This window comes from Vitis riparia, chromosome 5 (genome assembly GCF_004353265.1).
Source record: "Vitis riparia cultivar Riparia Gloire de Montpellier isolate 1030 chromosome 5, EGFV_Vit.rip_1.0, whole genome shotgun sequence".
In the NCBI taxonomy this organism is placed as follows: Eukaryota; Viridiplantae; Streptophyta; class Magnoliopsida; order Vitales; family Vitaceae; genus Vitis; species Vitis riparia.
In genome coordinates, this window is record NC_048435.1 from 9,175,620 (window position 1) to 9,194,617 (window position 18,998).

The 18,998-nt window shown below is 34.3% G+C and overlaps 3 protein-coding genes across 3 annotated transcripts in view; 1 reads left to right on the plus strand and 2 right to left on the minus strand.

Moving 5' to 3' along the window:
* Positions 1-14,354, plus strand: part of LOC117915137 (DNA mismatch repair protein MSH1, mitochondrial) — an 81,834-nt gene extending 67,480 nt beyond the window's left edge. Inside the window, exons 19-26 of the mRNA XM_034830716.1 lie at positions 1,831-2,004; positions 4,169-4,375; positions 5,163-5,419; positions 5,813-5,956; positions 7,472-7,529; positions 11,235-11,534; positions 12,924-13,655; positions 13,937-14,354. Coding sequence (XP_034686607.1) covers positions 1,831-2,004; positions 4,169-4,375; positions 5,163-5,419; positions 5,813-5,956; positions 7,472-7,529; positions 11,235-11,534; positions 12,924-13,655; positions 13,937-14,167 — 2,103 coding nt within the window. The 3' untranslated portion in view covers positions 14,168-14,354. The remainder of the gene's footprint in view (positions 1-1,830; positions 2,005-4,168; positions 4,376-5,162; positions 5,420-5,812; positions 5,957-7,471; positions 7,530-11,234; positions 11,535-12,923; positions 13,656-13,936) is intronic.
* Positions 14,355-14,913: 559 nt separating this feature from the next.
* On the minus strand, positions 14,914-16,032 carry LOC117915139 (F-box protein SKIP23-like). The gene has a single exon (XM_034830717.1). It carries the CDS (start codon positions 16,030-16,032, stop codon positions 14,914-14,916), a length of 1,119 nt encoding a protein of 372 aa, XP_034686608.1.
* A 1,232-nt stretch (positions 16,033-17,264) lies between these two features.
* On the minus strand, positions 17,265-18,457 carry LOC117915140 (F-box protein At2g26160-like). The gene has a single exon (XM_034830718.1). It carries the CDS (start codon positions 18,369-18,371, stop codon positions 17,265-17,267), a length of 1,107 nt encoding a protein of 368 aa, XP_034686609.1. The 5' UTR covers positions 18,372-18,457.
* Between the last annotated feature and the right edge of the window lie 541 nt (positions 18,458-18,998).

Here is an 18,998-nt window from a genome sequence, read left to right on the forward strand (position 1 = left end):
TCTCTTTTCTTGTGAGTGTGGTTAGTCAATATCTACAGTCACCATGTGACAACCATTGGGATGCTGTGATCCGCATTCTTCGATATATTAAAGGAACACCAGGCCAAGGTATGTTGTATGAAGACAGGGGTCATACCCAAATTGTTGGTTACACAGATGCAGATTGGGCTGGTTCACCCTTAGATAGGCGTTCCACCTCAGGGTATTTTGTTTTTATTAGAGGTAACTTAATATCCTGGAAGAGTAAGAAACAAGATGTAGTGGCTAGATCAAGTGCCGAAGCTGAGTATCGAGCTATGGCTTTGGCAACATGTGAACTCATATGGTTGAGGCAACTCCTTCAGGAATTGAGATTTGGAAAAAATAAATAGATAAAGCTAGTATGTGACAATCAGGCCGCATTACATATTGCATCCAATCTAGTCTTTCATGAAAGGACCAAGCATATTGAAGTTAACTGTCACTTCATTAGAGAGAAGATTGCATTAGGGTGTGTTGCTACAAGTTTTGTTAATTCAAATGATCAACTAGCAGACATCTTCACTAAATCTCTCAGAGGTCCTAGGATTAAATACATTTGTAACAAGCTTGGTGCATATGACATATATGCTACAGCTTGAGGGGGAGTGTTGAATATAATGTATTTATAGTGTACAATCTTTCTTTCCTTTCTTAATATAGGTCACATATATGGTAGTTAGTTCAACCTAGCCTTGTATATATATTTCTCTATTGTAAGAAGTTAATCATACGAATGAGAATTAAGGTTTTCTCTCTCTCTCTCTCTCTCTCTCTCAACAAACTCTATTACAAATCAAATTTTATGAAAAATGAGACTGAAATTTGGGAAATCTGGATAGTTTAACTGACTGATTGACTAACAACCGATGTAGTTACTGGCCTTTGTGAATGTTTCTGGGTTTTATCATCTTTAAATATCAGCCTCCCTAATTTCTATCCCTAAAAGGTTTTTGAGATTAGGACCACAATTCTCTTTCTCTCTTTTCTCTTAACACACACATACATTGATGTTGGGATGGTTGTCCACAATCAAATAGGTGGGTTAGGACCTCACTAGTTTAGAATTTATGGAAAGAACCTGTGATTAAAGTTTACTAAAACTTTCTAGGAGTCTCACCTAGAAGAGAAACAATGAAGTCTCACTAGTGAAAATTGCAAGGAATGTAGTATTATTCAACATTGATTCATTAATCTCTTCATTACATCAAATAGCCTTGTTTACAGGCTTTAGAAAACCCAAAAAACTTAACAAACTGTAGAAAAAGAAACCTAGTCTTCATGGTAATTTATTAGAATTTCTTTTTTTTCTCCTAAAACTCCTAGATCTTCTAATTAATGGAATTTTAAAAATAGAAACTTTCCTTTTTAGAATTAAGACACTTAGAAATTAAAGAAACTTCTTGAAATAGAAGTTTCTAATAAAGAAGTATTTTAGATTTCCAAAAATAGCACAAACATCAAATTTTAGAAAAAGAGACTTTTAGAAAATATGAAGTTTAAAAATATCAAAAACTTCTTTTAAGGAGACATTTTCATTAAAAAAACTTCTTAAATTCTAAATAAGATTCCAATACCAACCACTTATTAATTATGAGTCTAAAGAAGCTTAAAATGTTCAAAATTTTCCCTTATCTTCCTTCTCTTGACTGGACCTTGGAAATTCATTCCCATTACACACACTTTATTCTATCCTTTTCTATTCCTTATTTAGTATCTTATATATATATATCCTCTTTTCTTCTTAAAAATTTTTCTTTTTCTTTTATTTTATTTGTAACTGATCCCTGAATTCAAATTTTTATTGTGCAGCTTGTGAAGCTACTTGAGCTTAGGGAGGCTAATCATATTGAGTTCTGCAGAATAAAAAGTGTACTTGATGAAATATTGCAGATGCATAGAAACTCTGATCTTAACAAAATCCTTAAATTATTGATGGATCCTACCTGGGTGGCAACTGGATTGAAGATTGACTTTGACACATTGGTGAGTGATAACATGTGGTTTTAGATATATATATTTTTTGTATTTCATTATAAATTCACTCTTGCCTATTTCATCTTCATGGTGTAAAACGAAGCATCTTTCTGTCTTGGCATATTATATTCGCTCCTTTTTCACGAGAAGATCCAAGGCCTTCGAGTTTTGATACCTCTTTAAGTGTTTTAGGGTTCTAAAACACCAATAAACAATATTTATCATTATAAAATGATGTAAACTCCATCATTTAAGCTGCATGTTTAAGACTCAAAGTGTGCTTGACTACTTTTTGTTGTTATTTTATAGCCTTGCTTGCAAGAAAATACAGCAATTGTGAGAGCTTTTTAAGTTACATTATCTTAGTCTTGATACACTTGGATCATGGTTTTCTAGAAGAAATACTAGTGACCATCTTCATTTTCTCTGTTCGGACACATGAAACTACATTGTTCCCCCTTTAATGGTTATTGATCATATCAAGTCTTTTTGTTGATTCCAATCTGAAATAAGCAGTGTTATCTTGTGCTAATTTCAATAGCAGTTAGTCCTCTGACTCATCTGAGCATTAGGTTGCAGCTCATGGTGATGGACTTGAATACTTGACCAGCAAAGGACTTTCAGATACTTTGTGAAACGTTCTCCTTTGGTTATATTATTATATAGATATTTTATCAAATAGGTGAAATCTAATGAAATATAATTTTAAAAAGAAATAAAAAAATTGGTGGCTTGCTTGATATCAGTTCCTTGGTATATTGTGACTGGAAAAAATGTGGAAGCAGTGTGAGCTTTTGTACAGTTCGTTAACAGTGTGGAAGTGATGTGCAGTATGCATGGACCTATAGAAATTCTGTGAAAGAAACATGAAAACATTCTTGAAATATATTATTTATGCAGTTCATTATAATGTTTCTTCAGTATATTTGTCATTGTCTCAAATGGCATTATAGATTGTTTGTAAAACTCTTGGCATGACAGAATTTTTATGAATGGGCGAGGTTAATTGCTTGGCCCTAGCTTGTATTTTTTTTTTTCTTTTTTTTTCCTTTTTTTTTTCTTTTTTTCTTTTCTATTTTAATTTTATATTTTTAGTTCCCTTGAACTGGTGTTTATAGTGTTTTGTAAGTTTGTTTGGGAGCTGCTTTTGAGTTGATGGTTGATACTTTGCATTCATAACATGAGTTCCTTTTTTTACCTTTTTATTCAATCTAAGCATTTTCAACAGTTCTTCATTATATCAAAATCACTATTTTGTTTTTATTTCTTCTTTGCTCCATAGTAGTGTTTTAAAAATATTTCTCTCAACCTTGGATTTTCATAAATACTGTTTTTTTTTACCCATACAAATTTACAAGATATTGGTGTAGGATAGGAAAATAAGAGAAGGAATTAAAGATTTCTCCTACAAAATTTTCACTCTTAGAAAGAAGATGCCTCTTGCAAGTATACTATAAGAAAGGAGAATAGAGAGTATCTCTTGCAACTCTAAGAAAGAGGCAATATAGAGAGAAAGTTACTGCAGAAAAAGAAGTAAAAAGATTTAAACATTCAGAAGAAGGGAGGCTTGCCAAATAGGGAAAACAAAAGGAAAGCTAAGGTTCTCATGCTTGATGTCATTCATGCCCTAGGTAGGTACCATTTTTTTTTAATGAAAATCTTCCTCTTTAAGTTTTACAAATTATTCAGTGTTGGTGGTTTGGTAAGTTGATTTGAGGATTTATGACAGTGTTGATTTTTCTTCTTCTTTTGGAATTGATTGAGTGATATCAAGATAAGTATTTGTGTTATTATGCAATGTGGATATTGAGAGTTATTTCGTGTCTGATAATTGGCAAGTGTGAAATTGATGGACTTATGGTTATATTGTTATAGGGAAACGTAACATTTGGTTACTGTGAACAGTAAAATTTCTGAATGTTACCAAAGGAGAACAACTTGGGTTTGTTGTTTATTTGTCATAATAGCATTACCTTCAATGTTTAATAGTGGTAATTGTAAAGTTTGCTAGGATATAGAACTTGATGTTGCCATTGTTGGAATCAATTTTTAACATGTTTCAGGATTATGGCAATAAAAGTTTAGCTAATCATATATTTGGTTGCTTCTGTTAATTTATTTTCCAGGTTCAATCATCCATTTATAAAATTTGTATGTCCTTGTTTTCTCCCAGGTGAACGAATGTGAATGGATTTCAGCTAGAATTGGTAAAATGATCTTTCTTGATGGTGAAAATGATCAAAAGATAAGTTACCATCCTATCATTCCAAATGACTTTTTTGAGGACATGGAATCTCCTTGGAAGGGTCGTGTGAAGAGGATCCATGTAGAAGAAGCATTTGCTGAAGTGGAAAGAGCAGCTGAGGCATTATCTTTAGCCGTAAGTCTCCAGGACTCAACTTTTCCTGTCATGATTAGGTACCTTGCTGCTTTACTATAATGGATTCATGTCTCCTTCAAGGTCATCCATATTATTTGTACTGCATGTTCTTTAGCATATTATGTGTCATAGGATCATAGAGTCTTGAGTACTGCAAACGAAAAAAAAAAAAGGTAAAAGACAATTTCCGATAGAAGTCAAGTATAATAACTTTAACTCAGTCTCTATTTATGCCTCTCTATTTATTTATTTATTCATTTAAAGAAGTTCCTTTCTTGGGTTTTGGAATGAAATTTCATCTCTGGTGCATGCTCCGCACAACTTTCATTTCACTTGGACCCCTCCCCCTCATATGGTGTTCTCAAGCTTAGTTTTGATGGTCTCCAACTTGGTAATTCCAGTAAACTTGGTCCAAGGTACTTGTGCGATCATGAAGGCCATATCATCTTAATAATGTCAAAGTTGAACACCCTCCTTGTTGGCCTTAGTTTGTGTTAATTTATCGTGAAAGCCAGAATGCATTGATTGACTTACTAGCAGAAAGGTGGTCATTTGAAGTGGGCTCAGTTGCATACTTTCAAGTGATATGCTCCTTTGAAAGCTTTTGGAGGAGATTATCAATGTTGTTTGTTGATACATTTTGATTTCCTGCTAAAATAAAAGTGGCTTATATCTTCTATTGTTAATGCTTAATTTCTCAAAATTTTATGTTGTAAAACTATGGTTCTTTATGGCATATGCATCCTATCTCTGTGTTAATATATATGGAAGTTTAACGTTCTTCTAGATCTCCGAAGATTTTCTACCTATTATTTCAAGAATAAAAGCTACCACAGCCCCACTTGGAGGTCCAAAAGGAGAAGTTGTATATGCTCGAGAGCATGAAGCTGTTTGGTTCAAGGGAAAACGTTTTGCACCAGTTGCATGGGCAGGTACTCCAGGGGAAGAACAAATTAAGCAGCTTAGACCTGCTATAGATTCAAAAGGTAGAAAGGTCGGATTGGAATGGTTTACCACAGTGAAGGTGGAGGATGCACTAACAAGGTGTGATTTCTTTTTTTGCCAAGGCCATATAAGTTGTGTGGATGATCCTCTTATCTAGAATGCTTAGACTTTTTTGGTGGTGGAAATAAAGACAATTTTTAAACGTTGAAGAATGAAGATGTCAAAAAGCTTGTCATTATTTTCAATTGTTGAAGTACTTGCATTTTTTAAATCGCCAGAACAATCATTTAAAGTTTCCCAAATGACCCATTTTCAGGAAATCTTTATGAAAACAAATTTTGGAGACATGGTACCAACCGTTTCTTGTTTCATTTTCATTTTTTTTTGTTTTTAGAACAGAAAACAGTTCTTATTTTCATACCATTTACTCCCTTGCTTTTTGGTGTTTGGTATTTGATTTGTTGTGATCATTGATGTTTGTCTCTGTTTCAGGTACCATGAGGCTGGGGACAAGGCAAAAGCAAGGGTCTTGGAATTGTTGAGGGGACTTTCTGCGGAGTTACAAACTAAAATTAACATCCTTATCTTTGCTTCCATGTTGCTTGTCATTGCAAAGGCATTATTTGCTCATGTGAGGTTGACCATACGCTTATTGAAATCATCTATTTAGCAATTGCAATATAGATTTTTTAATCTGTAGTAATTCAGGATCTTGCTATCATGGTGCTATGGTTTATTTAACAACACTGGAAATGTTCCTCAATTTGCAATGGCACCATTTATGTTTTCTTGTTCTCTCTTAACAGTAAATTTTCTTCAAATCCTGCTATTTGGGCCTAATGCACATAGACTACCTCCTCGTAAAAAACTTCCTTTACGCACCCCCTCAACTTTAACACAGTTGATCAAAACACAAAATATCCAAAATACTCTTTCTTTTCCCTTCTGCTCCCTTTCTAAATAAAAAAGGAATTACTAAAACAGGAAAACAGAAGCAGCCATGACATCTAAAAATAAACAATAAAAAAATGAAGACAGGGAAGAAGAATTTCATGAAGGTTGGAGCTCTGACACACACACACACACACATAAATGTATAATTATAATAATTATCATTATCATAAAGAAATGGGGAAGGAAAAGAGCGATAGAGGCTAGTTTTGCTATTTTTATTTTTTTATTTTTTATTTTTTTTAAACGACAGCACCCATTTCCCTTGGCAAAACAAACAATGGTTTTTCTGGAAGGGGTCCTTGTGAGGCTAACAATCTAAGAGATGGGATGTAAATGCAGTTATTGGGAAGAGGGGGGTCTAAGTGGATTTAGGCCATAGGGGTATAAGTGTGTTCAATGAATTAATTAAAGGAATTAGAATGCTAAAGTAAATGTTTTTTAATAAGGTTGTAAATGAGTTCAGATTGGGTTGGGTCTACCATCAACTTAAGTTAAGGGTTATATCAATGATAGAAGTGACCCAAGCCACTCCTGAACTGGTTGTCTTATAACCAAGATTTGAGAAAATAAATTTTGTTGCCAAGGGTTTATATTAATGTTAGAAGCAACCCGACCTGCTCTCTGAACTGATCCTCTTATAATCCAAGATAGTTTCTAATCTGCACATCCTATTCCTCCTCTATAGAAGTACAGATGGGAGCCACCACTTTTGTCATCAAGTATTCCTTTTTCCCATGCAGTTACACTATTCATATAGCTTGTATTTTGGACTTGAAGATGAAAAGAAAACTCTTTCATGCCCATGCAATTTAACCATTGTCTTAATTATTGAATTTGCATAAGTTTCCATATCTGCCTGTTGCATCATCCTTCTTCTTTGTTGGGTTCATCCAGCAAAGGAATTAAAAAAAAAAAAACAACAACAACAAAGTTGGAACAGAAAACCAAAACATTAATGGGATACCCCTATGAAGTTTTGTGTCTATAAATCTCTTGACTAATGTTTTTGCTCTGTTCTATTATGTTCCATACTTTCATGTCCTTACCTTTCTGTTCTAATGTTATGGTTACATTGTCTGACATGTGCATGTTATAAAATATTTATACATGATTTAATGTCACGTTTGAGTTACTACTCTTTCTGTAATGTTCCATCAACTGATCAATTTTTATTTTTATTTTGTTGTCTTTTTACAGTGAAGGGAGAAGAAGGAAATGGGTTTTCCCCTCTCTTGTAGAGTTGCATAGGTCTAAGGTACTGTTTAACAAGTCATTTTATGGTCTAATGAAGATTATCTGATTCATTCCAGTCTTGAACTTGAACTTTCTATATGCTGGAGTTGTTTGCACTAATTTTTTTTTAACTTATTTCTTTCTATATATAATTGATTGTTGCTTGTGATTCATCTTTTTTTGTCTCAATGATCATAACATAAATGAGGTGAAAGTGTTTTGTGTGTTAGCCCAAATATGGGTCTGGCTCTTTTAGTTTGATACTGGCCCTTGCTGAATTTGGACTGTGGGTTTGATCTACACCCAAATTCATTGGTGTTGGTAAAATCTGTTGGTCATTTAACAACATTATTATTACATTTTATGAAAAATGAACAATAGGACAACTTCTGCTTGTGCTTTGTGACAGTAGCAAAAAGAACTACATAGTCACCAATTTGAATTTTTTTAAATTCTACAGATAAAATTCAGGAAGAAAATATCATGCATTGATATCCTTTTCTTGGAGAATTTATACATTGATGGGAGAATATGCACTTGCATGAAATATGCACTTGCATGACATATTGATGAGAAACTGGAGATTTTACTCATAGAAGAATTGTTGGGATATGTCTCAAATTCCTGTTTTGGTTTTGTTTCTATTTTATCTGAATCTCTTCTGTAGGATATAATTCCTAGAGAGAAAGATGAGAATCGTTGTATATGTATTCTGGGCCTTTAAGGGAAAACTCATGAGATGAGATGAGATGCCTGTACTGTTTTCTAAGGTTTACAGAGATTTGAGGAAGATAGGGAAACAGCTGTTAGCGGCTTGAGTTGAGGTGTACATCCTGGAGCTTGTGTTTTGTGTCAATATGCTCCATCCTTGAACTTTTTCATGTCATTATAGTGGAACTCCATCTCATTTGTGATGGAAGGCATATTTTGCTGATTTATGTATTAATCATGTCATTTTGAGTGTAACTGCATAAGGAATGGAATCAGAGCTTTCTCTGTGCAATAAGAAGAAAAGAACTGTAACCAAGAAGCAGAATGGTGAACAATTTTGAAACAGAAAGAAACAGCTTGCCAAGAATTTTCCAAAGTAGTAGGCCACCTCTTAGTTAGGGTGTCAGCTTCCTGATCAATCTCTTTTTAACTATCCATATCCCATCCCTTGCATCAAAACAGTCCTCCAGCCTCAGCCATGTGCCCCATTACCAAAGGTTCAGAAACTGTGTCTGACTTAAGAGATTATATCCGTAGAATTACCCTCTGTGATCCATTTACTGAAATGCATCCCACAGGACTTTTGTAAAATTCCTTCTCTGGCCTATGAACACTCATAGAGAAGTCATACTCAAAATAATTTATAATTCATTGATTGCCTCTGGCCAAGAATCTGTTATCTCAGACGAATTTTGATTAGGGGAAAAATATTATGTTGAAGTGGTTTTATGTGGATTTTCATCATCAGCTATAGACACAAACAAACCAAAAAAAAGGGCAAAAGAAGAGTATCATTTTCAGAGTTGATTCACTTCAAAGCAATTTTATCTATTTGGATATATAAGCATATCTTTTATAATTTGAATTTGCTAAAATACACACTTTAACAAAGACACAAGCACACAGGTACATAGACACAGACAAGCTTATCTTTTATAATGGACAAATTCTAGCACATACATGTGGGTATGCATAGAATGAACATTGGACATATACATGTTGGGAAATCTTGGATTGCTCAATTCCCAAGCCTTGGATCATTAGAGTGCATGAAATCATATCCTAAGCTTCTCTAGATCTAAGCACAACGAAAAACTTTGGTATTCAAAAACCAAAAACACCAAAGATCTAGAAAAGGTGTCATATCTGTGATCCGGAGTCACCGGATCGATTCTTATCGATGTAGAATACTCCAAATCTGTAGATGATCTCGTAAACTCAACAATCATCCACCTAATGACTACTTGGGTCTAGGCATTGAGATGGCGGAGATCTTAGGGTTGGAGGCTAGGGCTCTCTCTCAGGACTGGAAGGAGAGAGTGACAAGGACTGAAGCCCTAAGAGGGGTATTTATAGGCTTCCTATTGGACTTAAGTGACTTGAGTCCATCATGGGCTTGGGTCACTTAATCTAGCCTAAAAAGGTTGCTAATTGATTAATTAATCCAACAAGACTCCAATTAATCAATTAGCCCAGTCTAAAGATATCACTCATTTACCCCCGTGCAACCTTGTATAATTACCAAAACACAAGTGAATTAAAAACTCATCCAACCCTCATAAACCATGTCATCAAAGAATATGAACTCGAGCAGGGGACCATTAGCCCATAGAACAGTATTGACTCCCTCAAAATCCAATTTTGAAGTTGACTTGATATCCTATTACAAAGAGTCAACTACATTCCAATACCCTATGTATATTGTTACGTGACACCAAGTGCTCAAGTCCATAAACTATTATCCACCGTATATGGTCTCCTCATGAATTAGTCCTTCATAATCTAACAAGGTAAAAACTATCGGTCTTTGAAGACTACCTTTAATATCCTTAAGTTATATATCCTCTTATTATGTGATCAAATGACATACTCTAATTTACTAAGAACATATGTCAAATTCCATTAAGGAATTACTGTGAATCCATAGATTTCATGATCACATGTCCTTAGGATCATCTAAGGGGACACACTGTCTCAAAGTCCATAAGATATCATGGTACCTATATTGAAAATACCTATTGCTACCAGCTTTCATTAATAGTGACTCAATCCATATGGAATATATAATCATCTTACAATCTCACTCGTAGGTCAAAGTCACTATTAACTTTGACATGACCTCAATATTCTCTCGCTAAGAGACAATACAGTGTAGTAGCTTGGCAAAGTCATGACTACTCGATAGCCATATATCATGACTCACCATAAGCCTTATCTAATGTGTAACCATATACACTAGTACACTCACCAAGGGAACCTTATTCCAATGGTCAAGACCAATCATCCCTCCAATAGAAGGTGGTGGTGCATTACAGCTTCAAATGGATTACCTAAGTCCACAAATTGGATGTGAACAAATCATATACTTGTAAGGTACGCATGACTTAAATCTTATGTGCAACTCTTAATACACTTAAGTCAGTACAATGCAAGAGATGTTAGTTCAAAATGCTCATAAAGTATAATGCATGAAATAAGGATAAATAAAAGTGAACATGAAGTATCATTAAATTAATAATGAATTCCAAACTTGTTATATCATGTCATGCTTTTAAGGGCTATATCCTAACAATACATTCAAACTATGCTAAAATACACACATATTAACATATAATGATTGTGCTATCAACCTATTATTTTACATTCAAAACCTCACATAAACATTCATGTGCACTAACATAGATAAATATTAACAAAAAATGATTATCATATCATCATCTCTTTTCACACATCACACATACATGCAAGTGAAAAGATACGCTTATTAACAAAATTATTGAGAGAGCCACATAAAAAATGCATGTAGACTTACATATACATTAATACAAACACACATATTAACCGATAAGGATAAGAGAGACTTAATATAATCCTTTTTAACAAATAACGATTATATCATCATTTTATTATCATGCATCACACACACAGACATTAACAGAATTATTCATAGCGAGAGAGAGATTATATCATAATTCTATTTTTATATATCTGTGACATCCTGGCATGTCCAATGCAGGACATGGAACCTCTGGATGGAGCTAATTGGATGAAGATAACTGGTTTATCACCATATTGGTTGGACGTGGCACAAGGCAGTGCTGTGCATAATACAGTTGATATGAAATCATTGTTTCTTTTGACAGGACCTAATGGGGGTGGTAAATCAAGTTTGCTTCGATCAATTTGTGCAGCCGCATTACTTGGAATATGTGGATTTATGGTGCCTGCAGAATCGGCCTTGATTCCTCATTTTGATTCTATTATGCTTCACATGAAATCTTATGATAGCCCAGCTGATGGAAAAAGTTCATTTCAGGTGTGGTATTGCTTCATGGCATTTATGCTACAAATTAACTGTTTATGATGATAGTCCAGACTGCTTTGCATGAATGTATGCCTATCCTTCTGGCTCCAACACACACAAGCACACTTGCGCACACACACAAATCTATGCATATATTTAATTTCCCTTGAAGTTTTAATATCTTGCTGACATCTAGGAGTTCTTGAATTAGCATGACAGCTCCTGAGTTTTGTTTTTGAAAAATATCAGAGAGCTCAATGGTTTGAGAGTCTTTTTAGTATCTTGCTGATCTCTCGGACTGCTTGAAACAGCATAACATCTCCTGAGTTTTGTTTGTAAGATATTAGACACCTCCTGAGGTTTGTTGTTGGTATAGCACTTCTGTTATATAATTTTTACAATTATATTGAGAAATTGTAATCAGTTATATTGATTTACGCAACTTACTTCATCCCATCTGTTCAACATGTTTTACGCAACATGATGTTATGGTATATTTTATTAAACAATGATATACTGGAGGTACTAAGAAATACAAAAACGAATTTAATTACCGATCTATACTAAGAAATTCAAAGAACGTAATTACCCATCTGACTGGATTGACCCCGAGTTGGTTTGAAATGTGAACTTAAACTAAGGTTGGAATTGGCTTGTGTTTGCCTGCAGTCCAATTCAACCTAACCTTCCTCTGTTGCTACACTAATTCATTAGGGCGACAAACATGAATATCCTTAACTAGCTTCTTCACCTGTTCCTCAAGATGGTCTTCAGACCCCTTGTCCCTTCTGCCAGTAGACATTGTTGCCCTGTGTCATTCTGAAGAATGCCAAGACCAACTTTTGTATCACAATGCACATAACTTTCTATCTGTACCCTTAACTTTGTTGACTGTAAGGACATTATGTGACATGTGTATAGTTGCGGAAAATGTGTCAGCTACTTTGAACCTGTGCCTACTTTTTTTCATGGAATTCGGTTAGATTATGAACATGCTGGGTTCTGCAGTCCTTAAAACATTATAGATAACTAGAATCAAGTAAAAACTATTATTTTCTCATATAGCTTTAGAATTATGTGGACTTTCATACCATCACACATCAAGATTATTTTTGCTTTGGATGTTTTCTTATTGATATGAACATTTGAATGTATCTATCAGCCTGAAGGGTCTGAATGGTGTTCTGACACGTACCCACATCCAGGACCTGTAATTTAACTCAAGTAAAATATATGCCAATGCCATGTGCCACTTCAAAAATTGGTCACTGTTATAATGTTTTATTACTTGATTTAGACTTTTTTTTTATTGTTTACTTTACATCAATCCCTAAACTTCTACTTTTAATCATCAAGTCTTTGATGCCTCCAGCAGTATGTTCACTTAATTTTGATTTTCAGATTGAAATGTCAGAGATGCGATCTATAATCACTGGAGCCACTTCAAGAAGCCTGGTGCTGATAGATGAAATCTGCCGAGGAACAGAAACAGCAAAGGGGACATGTATTGCTGGTAGCATAGTTGAAACTCTTGATAAGATTGGTTGTCTGGGTATTGTATCCACCCACTTGCATGGTATATTTACCTTGGGACTGAATACTAAGAATGCTATTTGTAAAGCAATGGGAACTGAATATGTTGATGGCAAAACAAAACCGACCTGGAAGCTGATAGATGGAATCTGTAGAGAAAGCCTTGCCTTTGAAACAGCTCAGAAGGAGGGAATTCCTGAAACAATTATCCGAAGAGCAGAAGAGCTGTATCTTTCAATCTATTCAAAAGACTTGTTACCAGGAAGAAATGAAACAGAACTGGAACATTTTTGTCTTGATACAACTGTAAATACTTCAGGTGAAGTCTATAATCAATTAAGTAGAATTACAGGGGGAACTATTTGTCCTAAAATTGAGTCAACAAATGAAATGGAAGTCTTACATAAGAAAGTTGAGAGTGCAGTCACCATTCTTTGCCAAAAGAAGCTGAAGGAGCTCTATAAGCAGAATAACACGTCAAAACTTCCAGGGATAAACTGTGTGGCCATTTTGCCAGGGGAACAGCCACCGCCATCAACAATTGGTGCTTCAAGTGTGTATGTGTTGTTTAGCACTGATAAGAAACTTTATGTTGGAGAGGTATTTCCCTTTTAACATCATTAGTTTCTGTTTTGTATTATTAGCAACTTTGCACAAGAAAGTGCCACATCATGGAAGTGAAGGTTTGTTTCTATTTCTACATTTGTTGGAAATGCTGGAAAAATGAATTAGTAATAGGCTGTAATGGCCTGAGCAGCCTTTTGCTTCCAGTATGTGGTGCATTGAGATTGGTCTCCATTACAGTTAAATTAGGTGTCAACTTGTTGAAGTTAAAATCCTTCTTACTTGCTGAATTCCATCTTTGCGTTATTGTGGCACAGACAGATGATCTTGAAGGCAGAGTCCGTGCGCATCGATCAAAGGAAGGAATGCAGAAGGCCTCGTTCCTTTATTTTGTGGTCCCAGGGAAGAGCTTGGCATGCCAACTCGAAACGCTTCTCATCAACCAGCTGCCTGTCCAGGGGTTCCAATTGGTCAATAGAGCTGATGGTAAACACCGAAATTTTGGCACATCGGATCACTCCATGGAAGTTGTGACCTTGCATCAATGAGCCTGCGCTCCTTGCCACCCATTTTGTAGAATGGTTCCATCTTTGAAATATGTACTTGAATGACAAAAACCAGATGAAAGTGGCTGCAGCAATTTTGGTTTTTTGGATGTCTGTTGCTCCACTTGCATTAGTATTATCTACCTGATGAAATATGCATTTATATTGCGTGCTCTACAGTTTCTCTCTACTTCATTTTTTATCCGCTTTATGCTTACTTTCATATATAGCCTTTGGTTGAGGCTGAGATGAAAATCGTCATTTATTAGTCTTGAAAAATCTACTCTTTTATGAATTTAGATTACACAACTGCTTATAAAATATTGATTTTTTAAGAAATCAAAATTATTGTGATTGCCATGTTATAAAATATTTGTAAAAAACCCAAGAATATATCAACGGAACTATTCTATTTAGAAATATGTATAAAATAATAATATTGATTTTGAATTACGATCTTGAATTGCAACCAAGCATTAAGTTAACGGTCAAAAGTAAATCAAATCCACCGCATGTCCTTTTTCAAGAATCTTGCAAGATTATACACGTAACGTCAACACACAACTTCAAGGAAACCCAGGGAAACTCAACATTGAATTAATTTGAAAAACAATTACTCGGTAGTCAAGCACAAAAAGAATACCCCAAATCAAAATGAGAAATTTCCTACATGATTCAGGTAAAAAAAAAAATGGAAATTAAATTCTAGGGTACAAAAAAACTTGAAAACACAAGTATCTTGAATTTATCTACCAAGGATTAGGGACAAGCCAGAAGGGTATTGGCTTCATCTTGCAACGATGAGTGTCATAAAATGGCTTCACGCTTCTATCTCTCAAGTTGTAATACCCCATGTCGTGACCTCCATATGAGTAATCTTCATCCACTCGTTCCCAATAAGAGTCTGTGAAGTATATTGAATCCTTTACACATCCTGGACAATCTCCCACCCTTAAGGACATCGAGTGGTTTCCACCCAAAAACACTACTTGATCCCCCAAGCTCTCCATCTCTACCCATTTTTTCTCATGGAGGTCAAGCCTGTAAACATGGAACAACAACGTCTTATAGGGACAAATCTTGGGTTGGGTGTCCTCATCACTAAGGAGGTCTGCCTCTTGAACTGGTTTCCCATCCCCATCCACAAATTCTCCTATAAACCTCACCACAAACAAAAGCTCCCCACATGATTCCACCAAGTAAAAATGGCTTGAATAAAGATCTTTGAAGCTTCTTCCAAAGTTTGCAGTTTTCAAGGGAAAGGAAGGCGTCATATCCATAATCTTAGTAGGAAAAGACCCACTAAAATCCCAAACTTCAACTGACCCTGTATCCGATAATGCACAAATCACATTGTCGAAGTATATGATATCATGGTAAGGCTGGTGAGCTCCATCAAGGTCCATGAATTTACCATCTCTATACGTACAGAAAGCCAGCTTCTTCCTGCTTCCGTATATCAGGACAACTCCATCCTTGTCCTTGTTCTTCTCACCATCAGACATCACAATAGCTTTGGGAACAAAGGCCCTGGGATCTTCCTTAACCGTGTATGCATCAACATCAGTAAACTCCAAACCTTCTTTCAAGGAACCAACTTGAATTTGAGCACCCGAAAAAGGATTGAAGACACTCAAATTTGCTGTTTCGTCCAAAAGCACTAACCAGCCATGAGAAGACCCAATGCAACCACCTTCATAAACCTCCCCACACATGCAAACGTCTCTGTACTCAATTTTCTCAGCCAGATTGAAAAAAGAGATAGCGCTTTCCCCTTCACCATCCTCTTCCCCCTCTTCTACTCGGCCAGAAGGAAGCATGAGCCATGGGGTTTGGAAACAAGGACTGAACTCTCCTTCAAGCGCCATTGATTTGGAAAGATTGTCGGAAAGATCTCTTATGCAAGACTTGATAGATCTTTGCTCCTCTCTTTCATATTTATAGAGGCAATCTTAAACAAATAGTTTCCTAAACTTAATCAAACTCAAAATAGTAACTCACCTAAATCGAATCTTTTAAAATCTTCGTACTCCTAAAATATAGAAGGAAGAATATTTTAATTATATTTTAGAAACAAAATGATGAAATATCATTAATCCGGTATTGAAATATTTTTCAAATGTATTTTAGTTCTAGGCTAATTATTATTATTATTATTCACTTTATTATTTATAATTTAATATTAATATAAATATTGTTTGTTATTCATTGATATAGTATTATTTATTTTAATATTAAAATATAATATCAACATTATTACTACTATTTCAATATTAACATTATGGCTAATAAAGTGAATAATAGTAATTATAACAAAATAGAAGAAAGAAATAAAATTACAAAAAAAAAAAAATCTATATTTATATTATATTATTATGTATAAAAGAGTGAAATATTTGTCCACCTTTTTTTTCCCTAAAATGCCCCAATCAACACTTATATAGGCTTGCATTCTATTCATTATTTTATTTAATTAATTAATTTAAATAATGTTTACCTTTACAATAAAAAAAATTATTTACATAATGTTTATCTCTAAAAAAAATATCATAATTTAATTAAAATAATTTTAATAAGAAAATTTAAATTTTATATCAAAAAATTTTGGATGAAAAAAAATAGATGCTTCATTTTATTTGTAGATTAAAAAAAAAATAGTTGATTCTTTTTCTTTTTTTTTTCTATTTCTAAAAATGCAAACCGGTAAAATAATTGTAAAAATTATCATAATTGAATTAAATAATAATAATATTATTATAAATAAATAAATGTTATTTGTAAGCGGATATTAACATATTGCAACCCTTGCATGAATGTTATATTGTGATTGCCAAAAGTTGAATCGAATCCATCCACTACACCTTTCCTTATTCAAGAATCTTGCATTCATACCATGAAACCCATGCATGCACACCCACTTGGTGGAAACTCTAAATTGAATTCATTTGGAAGACCTCAATACTCAACTACAAATATGAAAGAAAATACCCAAAATAAAAATTACAAACTTCCTACATGATTCAGGTACCAAAAATAATTGGAAATTAAAATTCTAGGTATAAAACAATTTCAAAACCTAAAAAATATATCCTGCTTTCATCTACCACGGATTAGAAACGACCCAAAAGGGTGTGTGCTTCATCTTGCAACGGTGAGTGTCATAGAATCGCTGCACACTTCTATCTCTCAAGTTGTAATACCCCATGTCGTGACCCCCATATGAGTAATCATCATCCACTCCTTCCCAATAAGAGTCTGTGAAGTAAATTGTATCCTTTACGCATCCTGGACAATCTCCAACCCTTAAGGACATTGAGTGGTTTCCACCTAGAAACACCACTTGATCCCCCAAGCTCTCCATCTCTACCCATTTTATCTTATAGCGGTCAAGCCTGTAAACATGGAACAACAACGTCTTATAGGGACGAATCTTGGGTTGGATGTCCTCATCACCAAGGAGGTCTGCCTCTCGAACTGGTTTCCCATCTCCATTCGCAAATTCTCCTATAAACCTCACGATAAACAGAAGCTCTCCACATGATTCCACCAAGTAAAAATGGATGGAATAAAGATCTCTGAAACTTCTTCCGAAGTTTGCAGTTTTCAAGGGAAAGGGAGGCTCCATATCCATAATCTTAGTAGGAAAAGACCCACTAATATCCCAAACTTCAACTGATCCTGTATCCGATAATGCACAAACCACATCATCGTAGCATATGATATCGTGGTAAGGCTGGTGGGCTCCTTCAAGGTCCATGAATCTGCCATCTCTGTACCTACAGAAAGCCAACTTTTTCCTGCTTCCATAGATCAGGACAACTCCATCCTTGTTCTTCTTATAATCAAACATCACAATAGCTTTGGGAACAAAGGCCCTGGGATCTTCCTTAACAGTGCATGCATCAACATCAGTAAACTCCAAACCTTCTTTCAAAGAACCGACTTGAATTTGAGCACCCAAAAAGGGATTGAAGACACTCAGATTTGCTGTTTTGTCCAAAAGCACCAACCAGCCATGAGAGGACCCAACGCAACAACCTTCATAAATCTCCCCACAAACGTCTCTTTGCTTCTTTTTCTCACCCAGATTAGAAAAGGAAATACCGAGTTCCCCTTCGTCATCATGTTCCTCCTCTTCTACTGGGCCACAAGGAAGCAGGAGCCATGGTGTTTGGAAACAAGGACAGAACTTTCTTTGAAGCGCCATTGATGTTCGGAAAGATTGCCAAAACCTGATAGATAGACCTTTGCTCTCTGTCCACTCAGTTTTTGATATCTAACTTACCTACAATATCATATTTATAGACGCAATCTTAACAAAATAGTTTTCTAAAGCAAATCGAAGGAAACTTTAAAAATATTCATACTCCTAAAAATTTAATCCATCATAAAATATTATAAGATCAATTTGAGATTTTCTTTTCCAAACAACCAAAAATAAATCACTTAATAGAGAGGAAGAATCTAAAAAATAAAAAATAGATTTAAATTCAATAATTTATTTTTATATGTAAAATTTATTCAAATTGCAATTTTTTTTTTATAATGATAAAACTATATATTGCATAAGTCTAAAAGTGTGATTATACCATTATAAACAAAAATACAATTTGAATATTCAGACTTTTTACTTAGACATATAAATGCAAAAATTTCATTAATATCTTCTCTCTATTTTTATTTTTAGTTAAAATAAAAATAAAAATTTATCAAATATAAATATTAGTAAGGGTAAACTTAATACTTATCAAATATAAAAATTGGGCTATAAACTTTTTATAATCTAAATTGTTATTTTTATTTTAAAATAATAAGTATATATCATGTAATAAAA

Excerpts from the sequence above, each read along its gene's own strand:
- LOC117915140 (XM_034830718.1), bottom strand. The coding sequence starts at position 18,371 with ATGGCGCTTCAAAGAAAGTTCTGTCCTTGTTTCCAAACACCATGGCTC.
- LOC117915139 (XM_034830717.1), bottom strand. The coding sequence starts at position 16,032 with ATGGCGCTTGAAGGAGAGTTCAGTCCTTGTTTCCAAACCCCATGGCTC.